The sequence below is a fragment of the Salvia splendens genome, chromosome 20 (genome assembly GCF_004379255.2).
Source record: "Salvia splendens isolate huo1 chromosome 20, SspV2, whole genome shotgun sequence".
Taxonomy (NCBI): domain Eukaryota; kingdom Viridiplantae; phylum Streptophyta; class Magnoliopsida; order Lamiales; family Lamiaceae; genus Salvia; species Salvia splendens.
This window is the reverse complement of record NC_056051.1, coordinates 25,985,822-25,995,882: the sequence shown is the minus strand read 5'-3', so window position 1 is coordinate 25,995,882 and position 10,061 is coordinate 25,985,822. Positions and strand designations below refer to the sequence as shown.

The 10,061-nt window shown below is 36.4% G+C and overlaps 1 protein-coding gene across 1 annotated transcript; it reads left to right on the top strand.

The window, feature by feature from the left end:
- The first annotated feature begins 3,412 nt into the window (after nucleotides 1–3,412).
- On the top strand, nucleotides 3,413–4,900 carry LOC121781845 (protein PHYTOCHROME KINASE SUBSTRATE 3-like). Its single transcript, XM_042179547.1, has one exon. The coding sequence runs from the start codon at nucleotides 3,586–3,588 to the stop codon at nucleotides 4,759–4,761; it is 1,176 nt and encodes a 391-aa protein (XP_042035481.1). The 5' UTR covers nucleotides 3,413–3,585; the 3' UTR covers nucleotides 4,762–4,900.
- The last annotated feature ends 5,161 nt before the right edge of the window (nucleotides 4,901–10,061 follow it).

Here is a 10,061-nt window from a genome sequence, read left to right as displayed (position 1 = left end):
TTTTATGTGTCGATGAATCTAGGTTTTGTCATGTGTACACTCTAGGAGGAGAATGCTCGTGGAGAAGGATCCCAGCACCAGGGACAACTAGATTGCCTACATTCCCAAGATTACGACCGCGGAGCAAATTTAAATTACCTAGACCGTCACTTGATTATGCTATATATTTTAGCGGAAATATTCACTGGGTTGCATGTGATTTTGAGGACAATTTTTTGGTTTGTTGCTTTGATCTTGAAACAGAGCTCTTTACCAGTTTTCCTCTTCAACCCCTTAATGTGCGTCTATGGAGATATCCTGAGAATACACGTTGGATATTATTATATTCGGGATATCGACTATGCATTTTAGAGGATCGGCTATGTTTATGCAATATATCATGTCCTACACGGTATAAAATTTGGAAGATGGACAACTATGGAGATGCAAGTTCTTGGATAATGGAAGATATCTTCGAACCACCATTACACGTACGTGCCAATCCGCTCGAAGTTCCGACACCTGGTTTTCTGCAGCCATATGCCTATCATCAATTTCCTAGCATCACTATCTACACCCCAAGTTTTTTTTCGCTCAAAACATTGGGAATTCACAATGTTCACTCATTAAGTTTACATTAGGAATATTTTTGATACTTTTTATAGATTTTTGTATGTTTGTTTCATTGTGAACATTTTTTTAAAATTTATAGATTTATTGTACTGCCATTTCTTTCAAGTTCAATCCAAATAAATCACAATATATACTTTGGCGTGTATATTTTGTTTTTAACTTGGCAAAGGAATTAAGAGCTTGCATATTAATGGCAAGAAAGGCAATTCCTTATACCAATGCGCAAAATCTACAAGCATGCGAGGTGCATAATTCCTGATTATTGGATTCATTCATATTTGGTAAAGATAAAGTGGCAATTTACTGATAAAATTAGAATCTTAAACCTTGCTTCTAGCAAATTCTAATTGATGAAATGTTTTGTTGGGACATCATTTCACTTTCATTAATAGAGATTTGTGACAGGTATAGGGTTATTTTTATTTATTCTTTTATTTTCTTGGATGCTCTTTAGAAAAATATAAAATAAATTGTGGGGTATGTTCGAAAAGGAAACTACATATCCTGTTACCTGTATAGCAAATGCTGCATATTTTTATGTGAATGGTGAGAGTAGTTAATTAGGCATTAATTATAATTTTATAAATTAATTGTGATTTTTGATTAATTAGTAGAATAAATGCTTATAAACATACGTAAAGCCCAAGATGTAGAACACATCTAACCGATGGCCCAAACGAATTGGCCTTCAATGTCTACAGGCCCATTCTCAAATGGGCCTACTATATTTTCAATCCCAATCTATATATCAAAAGTTGCTTAACATTAGTTTGTCCCGAGATTGTCCGATATTGAAACAATTATGAGATTATTCAAAATTAAACGTTATCACAAAGATAATGATAAGACTCATAAATCAAAACCGATCTTCCATCATAAATAAAGTAGCAAACTCTTCTTGCCTAATCGAACAACATTTATAAGGCTCACTCTTATCGAAACCATCAAACAGACACCACCATTATTAACACGATTGGATATGGTAGTGATTCACAAACCTAATCTACTCTAGCATGTTTCTCAAAAAAGATACATCTTGTTAGCATGAGTACTTAACACCTATCAAACCTGTTAAGCTCTCCTTAAATATAAAGTTCATATCTCCATATTCTCATAATTTCTTTCATTCTGGTGTGTTTTGGTTCATTCATTGCCCCATTTCAGATGTAGGAGTTCACTTCTTGTATGTGCCTATGCACCGACGATAACTCCCTACTTTTGCTCCGATGTTCATATACAATTCGAATTAATACATTATCTTTCCCATTAATGGCATGATCACATACCATCCACCAAATTATGTGCACAACTTACTTGGAGCATAAAATTTTTGAAGATTTAAATGGGAAAATATTATTGTGAAATGGAAAATGTTGTCCCTACACATTGTTGAATGAATGGATGCCCTTGAGCCATGTTTTTCAGCCACCACTTCAACTTAATACAAACCTCTCTAGCTCTGAAAATTCAGCCCCTCCTATTAAATGACTATAAACTCAATAAAATGTGATAAATACTCATACATATTATATATCATATTCATTTATAACTACTATAGTGACTCTTACACATGCCTCCATTTAATTTATTATTGAAATTAATCCTGTTTTCCAAAGTTTGTATTTGTTTGATGTCGATATTTCTGCAACTTGGGTGAGAGAGGTCTGAGCAAGCTGTGATAGTATAACTGGATCAAATGGGACGTCCAGAGCTTTTGTCCTAGCGGCAAGGGACTTAGACATTATTGGATGAGGTGCCGAGTTCGAAAAAAGTTATGAACAAATTAAAATTGGTTAAATTGTCATTTAATTATTACTTTTAGTTAATTGTTGGCCAATCCCATGACTTTCGTGCCCTGGGAATTACATCATAGCTTTACTATGGTTTTATGTAGAAATTAATGGTGGCGACGAATCCGAATTTCCGACCTATACAAATCGTTGGTTTTTCCTAATGTTATCTAGGTAGGCTTGATACGACATTGTTTTCATAATTTTGGTCAATATTAGGAGTGAGTAGTGATTTAGAGAAACCACTACTTAAATGCATAATTAGAAAACACGAATTTAGTTCACTATAAAAGCGATTTAGTTCACTATAAGATTGATTTAGTTCACTACACGAAGAAGTGAACCAAAACACCGTTATAATGAACTAAATCCTTCACGAAGTAACTACTTCACTATAATGGTGTTTTGGTTCACTCCTGGTTTTCAAATTCATATTGTGAACTAAAACGTCCATATAGTGAACTAGATCGTTTTGATCTAATGACTGAGATTTGTTCACTAGTTCTAGTTATGGAATTAATATTAGTTATACTTTGATCATCTCCCTTACCATATACTCTTTCTATTTGTCATTAAAGGTCTTATATTGCCATTTTAAAATATCCATTATTAAATGTTTAATTCCTTTCAATTTTCCTATTTTTGGTAAATAAACTTCAAATTTCACTACCTTAAAATCCTTACCTAATAAAAGAGACATTTCTTCTTCGACGAATAATTCTTAAATCTATCATTTCATATATAACACATGCATACAAACCAATAGCCTAGCTTTAACCTCATCAACCATAAACTAAATCCACTAAATTAGAATCAATCAATCACTCAATCAATCATACACACACTTTAATCATTTCTTCACACAACATATATTACTATACTAACACTAGATGAAACATTAAATAAAAACAATATCCCTAACCCTAAAACCATTACAACACAAAAATGATTTAACTAGTAAAGTGACTACAACTCACAAGCTTGTAGGCTCCCTCTGTCTTTGCCCTTATCTTCCCCTCCCCATTCCTACTTAACCCCCACCTTCTCTTCAAACCCTTCACTCCAATCTCCCTCTCTCTCACTCTATTAACATCTTCACATTTATTTTATTCCAGAAATGAACTGATAATCTTTGTATTATTATTTAGCATTATTTTAGTACATATCACTCTCCCTCTCTTCAATGGAGACTCAAGACGGCAGCAACGGTAGCCTTCGCGTCGCGTCGTTCTCGTGCTACCTCGATAAAGCCAAAGAGAGCCTCATCCACCGCGTCTCCGCCCAAGACCACAACAACATGACCATCAAATTCTCAACCAACGCCGCCGCTGCTGCCGCAGCCTCCGGCGGCGGCGGCCTCCGAGTCGACTCGTTCTCCCGCGCCTCCGACCACAACGTCCTCGTCCAAGTCCCCGCCCCCGTCCCGGACCCCACCGCTGCCTTCTCCTTCTCCCACCAATCCGCCGAGATCGGCATCTTCAGCGCCGACCGCTACTTTAATATGAAGCTTCAATACCCCCCCGTCGCCGCCGGCCCAGCCCCCCTCCGCGCCGCCATGACCTCGGTGTCGGGATCGGAGTCGGAATCGTCCGCCGCTACCACGTTGAACAGCCAATCCACTCTCCTCCGTTCAAATCAATCAATTCAATTAAAGCAGAAGAAAGCCGCCGCCGTCACCGCCGCTCGCCTCTTCACCGGATTCAGCTGCAGAACCCCCTGCTTCGGCAATAAATCCGTCCGGATCAACGAATTCGCCGCCGCTCCGGCGAAGAATCAGCTAATTGAGAAGATCGAAGATTCGCGGCGGTCGATTGAAGTCTTTGGATCGTCGCGCAAAATTAGGGTTTCGAAAGGGGGAAATGACGTGGAGACGAACATGGAGCGGAAGCTGTCGATGCTGACGTGGGACGCGATTCCGGTGGGCGGGAGCAGCAACCTCCCGACGTCTTCAACCATCGGGAGCAGCGGCGGCGGCGGCGATGAGGAGAGCGACGCCAGCTCGGATTTGTTCGAGATCGAGGACGTTTCCGGAAACATCTACCCGCTTCTAGAAGGCGCGGACGACGACGACGAGCCGAGCTGCGTGATGAGCCCCGCCACGTCGCTTTACGCTCCGAGCGAGGCCAGCATCCAGTGGAGCGTCGTCACCGCCAGCGCGGCCGACTTCTCCACCACGATGTCGGAGTTCAACGACGACAGCGTCAGCGTCGCCGCGGCCGTGAAACCGAGGGCTAATAGCAACCAAGGGCAGAAGAGTAGGGCTTCTCATGGATTGCTGGGGTGCAAGAGTGTTAAAGCTGTGGATGTTGCTAATGAGAATGTGTGTGTTAAGGTTAAGAACAAAACCCTAATTAATTAATTAATCAATCAATCATCAATTTGTTGTTTATGTTGAGTGTGAGAGTTTAGTTTCAATACTATTAAGGGTTAATTGCTGTAAATTTACGAAGTTTGATCAAATTATGGTTTGTTTCGCGCATTTCCAAATTTGAATGATAAATCACAAAGTTTCAAAATTCTCATTGGTCTCACATCGGTTTTTCCAGATAAATGCAATGCAGAGTTGGCGCACACGTATAAATATTTGGTAATATTGATGAATTGTGATGTATCAATGTGACTACGTGTACAGCTAAACCCCTCCGTATATGGTTGGACGAGACAATTGAGAGTTTTAAAAAATTCGTGATTCAATAGCCAATTCATGATATTATTAATTAATTTTGTTGATTGTGATTAGTTATAGTATATGATGATTGATGATTCCGTGTAACAAGGCTTTTTGTTTTCCAATTTGTGTGTGTTTTAATTTTTTTGTGTCATCCATAGGTAGAACATGTGTGTGTTGAAAACCCTAAAAAGATTGTGTATATATGTTGAGGTGGGCGTTTCTTGTCTGAGGGAATCGATAGTTTGATGCACTAATAGTTTTGTCTGTGTTTGTTGTGTGATTAAATATTGTGGAGATTCTTGAACTGTGGTCACCAAGAATGTTTGCTTTTGTGACATAAATACCAACAATTCTATTATTTGCATGTTGACATGCATGTGTTTCTTAGCAGTTGAAGGTCCTACGTATGTTAATAATTTCATGTTCAATAAAATGTTTGCACTTATGTAATGTATAATTCAATGGGTAGAAATTGGTAGGGTCTAGTGAGCCTATTTTTCTTAAGTTCACATATATATACTAGATTAGGTTACCGTAAAAATTATTTGGTAAATTGTCAGAAAAACCACCAAGCTCGGTCAATTTCTGAACAGTTTCAAAACTTTATCAGTGGTTGATTATATTGTAACTTTGGCATTTGTTCTCAATTTTCTAATGGAAAAAATGCAACGTACTATATGTCTGAATTTATTAATGTCGTGGATACCTATGTAAATTTAAAGACGTGGTTGACTATGTGCATTAAACAAAACATAGCCTATACACATTAACCCTAGCTCCCGCAAGTCGAATTTGCCACCGCACGACCATCTTCTTCGTCATGCTAGGGTTTTGAAACTCTAGCGATGCCGTCTTGAATTTGCACACTCTACTCCATGCAATTTAATCGTAAAACTATTTTCTATTAAATTTCGATTAGTTAAACGTTACTCCTATTTTTTATTTAGATATTTAGTTGTCATAGACTTATTAACTCAAGGAAGAGGTCCCGGAATGGAATGTTTCTCCAAGGGACCAAATATAGGTGGAATGTCAATTTCATATGTAATTATAGTGTAATATTTATAGGTTTGAACAAATACACTTAAATAAAAAAAAAATTGGACCACGTCGAATTAAATAACCTACCTAGATCTCTTGATAATGTGTCAGAAATATTATGGTTTTATACTTTTATGTATAAAATAATACTAGTGTATAAAATAGTTGAATGCCATACATGATTGCAAAATCTAGTGTATATATATACTTCTATCTTGACCCAAACCAATTTTGGCCCATTAATCTGCTGCGATAAACAGACAAGCCCAAACCTCCAATTTATTCATGTATAGTATTTAATATTTAGATGAATTTTAATTATTCCAAGAGTAGTAACTTGAAATGTGTTCCTGTGTATGAAAAAATACAAGGTCTTAGACTCTTAAGAGAACAATCCTAATCTAATACAAGAAAAAAAAAAGATTTTTAAATTTAATACTCCCTCCGTCCCGTGCTACTCGCACGTTTGCTTTTCGGCTCGTCACAAAGTCCTTACACTATATATAATTTAAGTTAGAATTAATGCATTTAATTAATATGTTAGTTTAAGTTAAGAACTCTTTTATTAAGTGATGTCTCATTACACCTAAAATTCTTTTTTAATTACACAAAAAAATCAATCCCAAATTTACGGCCTAAAATGAAAAGTGCGAGTAGCATGGGACGGAGGGAGTATATATCATCACACTAAGAAATGATGGAGAATTGCTACCCTAAGTCATATGACCAATACTCGATATTAGAAACGAATTTCATCGGGTAAGATGCAGTCAAGGATCCCTCGGTGTTATACGAATTCATTATTGTCAAGAAATACTTAATTACGAGTATTTTATTTATTAATAAAATATTAATTATATAATAAAATAAATCTATACTAATAAAAAGTGCCAGTTGGATAAAATTACTATGATACCCTTTTTGGGGGAAAGTTGTCCATTGGCTAAAAATTATTTATTTATTAAATAATATTAATACATTAGTTAAACAATAAAGCTGCAATCCTTAAAGCTTATTAAATAAGTTTTCATCAGACAAAAAAGCTGCAATGTTGTCCAACAAGCTAATCAAAGAAGTTTTCAATCTCTATATATAGACAAAAATAGAAACGCAGCTTGAAAAAATTAATACAAAGAGAAATAGAATGAAATATAAGATTAAGTAACCGAATGAATCAAATCGAGAACTGTTTCAGCACATCAAAACTGTTAGTAATTCTTGTATTCATCTAATGAGCGCAGCGGAAATTGCAGACAAGAAAAACAGATCTAGATTCATAATCATATTGCAAGTTGAGCATGTAAAACACAACGGAACTAAATCTTACTTGTTGTTGTGTTTCCTTCTACGATTGTGTCCTGCAAGTTGAATCCACTACTATCGAGGTCCACGTGTATTCTGATCCGATGCAGGAACAATTCCTCGGTACAATCGCTCTATAGAGAAAGCTAGGAATTCTCTACAAAGCTTTACGTATTTTTTCTCTAATGTTACGATATTTCTCATCTCCCACAATGGAGAATAAATAACCATTATATAGACAAAGAGTCATTAGGGTTTCATGATTGTTGGGCTTATGGACTAATTATAATTGTAGCCCAACTATAATTATTTAATCCATATTAATCTAATCTAGCCCATATCCTTTCAATCTCCCACTTGGACTAGCATTAGATATAATACGCAGTTCCAACTTTGTACCCTTGAGCGGATCAAAATACACTTATAGTGTGACCCTTTAGGCCACCATTATCGACGACGATCTAATCGAAGTCTGCACAAAACTCCTAGACTGCGTTGGCAGCGTAGCTCGATATATGACGGACGTTTACGTGAATTCGGTAAACAAACCTTTACACAAAGTTTATAGTAATATCCTTTCATTCACGAACCACCCGATTGAGCCTAAGATTTGTCATGTGTCATCCAAATAGCTCAATCACTTTATCTCATCTTTATTAAATGACCCATTCGATCATATTCAATTACTTTAATTGAATATATCTTTGCATTGGCCAATGACTTAATGGTCAAGTAATATAGAGAATTTGAGTGTTCTCTCGAAATTCTAATCGAGGAATGAATCTCATTCTTGGCTCAACTACCATTTCCATTTATCTTATGATGTACCCAACACAAGTCCGTGTCTTAATCCTCCGAGGGGAGGCAAAGCGTTGTACAAGGTCAAAGCACATCACTCAACAAACAAAATGTGTAATTAGGGATGTCAATCGGGCCGGCCCACCGGGTTTCGGGCCAACCCTACTCGGGTTGCGGGTCAATCGGGTGCGGGCTAATCGGGTTGAGATTTTTTCGGGTTATAAAAGTTCAACCCTAACCCTAAACGCTCGGGTTTCGGGCTGGCCCAGCGGGTTAATCGGGTTGCTACCGATAAAATTAACATGCGATTAATCCAATAAATAATGACAAAAATTAGTTATATTTATAAAATATAAATATTTAGTTATGATAAATTTGAGATTTATACTTAAACTCAAACACAAACATGATCAAATACTAATATTTGAGATTTGTGTAAAATAAAACATAAATTTAAATATTTTAAAGCATGTTTTAAAATATGTTTATAAATTTAAATATTTATTAATGAATTAGAAGTTTCTAATTTATTTATTTATTATTATATTAATAAAAATTTAATATATAATTTATATGTTTAATATAAAATTGAATGTTATTTTTTTAGTTATCTATATTATAAAAATAATCAATGAAATTGTCCAATTCGGAGTCAAACAAATAGAACAATAGAAATTTTATCGGGTTTTCGGGCCAGCCCATCGGGTTTTCGGGTCTGACCCTAACGGGTTGCGGGTTAATCGGGTGCAGGCTAATCGGGTTGTAATTTTATCGGGCTAGAAATTTTCAACCCTAACCCTATAAATTTGGCGGGTTATTCGGGTCAGCCCACGGGTTGCGGGCTGCATTGACATCCCTATGTGTAATGACCTCAGATCCAAGGACTATTACATACTTCATGTACTAATAAACTGTAGACACTTCACAAAACAGTTTAATAGTAGGGTATACCAATACTCTCCAAAGTATACCATGTGTCCATCACGAGTATCTAATATCTCATAGTTGTGAGAACAACTACATTCTCGAAGAATGTGATGCAAACCCCATGCTAACCTATAACATATCACCAATATCCCATTCTTGATGATCATTGGTTAGGGCTATTTTAGAATTATACTATATCATTAATGTCTCACTCCATTAACGACAGTCATAATTCAAGGGAACAAATATTTAGAATAAATGCAAACATTTTAAACAATTATTCCAATAAGTGCACAAAACCCATAGAAAATAAAATTTTCATATAATGTGATCAAGTAATATTGTCTCAACACAAAATATTTCTAAGACATATAAAACTGTAACTCCCACTGATTCAAAGCCATCTACCAAGATGCTTAACACCTAAGCTCTCAAAGTGCTTGTTGTGTTTTGCTATACATAACGGTTTGGTGAAAGGATCAGCCAAATTATCATCAGTGGGTACTCTTTCTAATTTTATGTCGCCTCTTTCAATTATTTCTCTGATCAGATGATATCTTCTGGGAACATGTTTGTTCCTGTTCGTAGCTCTGGGTTCTTTTGCTTGCGCAACAGCACCAGTGTTGTCACAATACAAAGGTATTGCACTATTGGCACTCGGAATGACACCCAGTTCTTTAACGAACTCTAACAAAGCAACAGCTTCTTTGGCAGCTTCAGATGCAGCAATATACTCGGCTTCGGTGGTGGAATCAGCAGTTGTACCTTGTTTGGAACTATTCCAACTCACTGCTCCACCATTGAGGACAAAAACATATCCAGACTGAGACTTATAGTCGTCATGGTCTGTTTGGAAACTAGCATCAGTGTACCCAGTAACTGATAACTCTGGTTGTCCACCATAGACTAAGAAATATTCT

What these genes read in the sequence shown, in the direction of transcription:
- LOC121781845 (XM_042179547.1), top strand. Translation starts at nt 3,586, where the DNA reads ATGGAGACTCAAGACGGCAGCAACGGTAGCCTTCGCGTCGCGTCGTTC.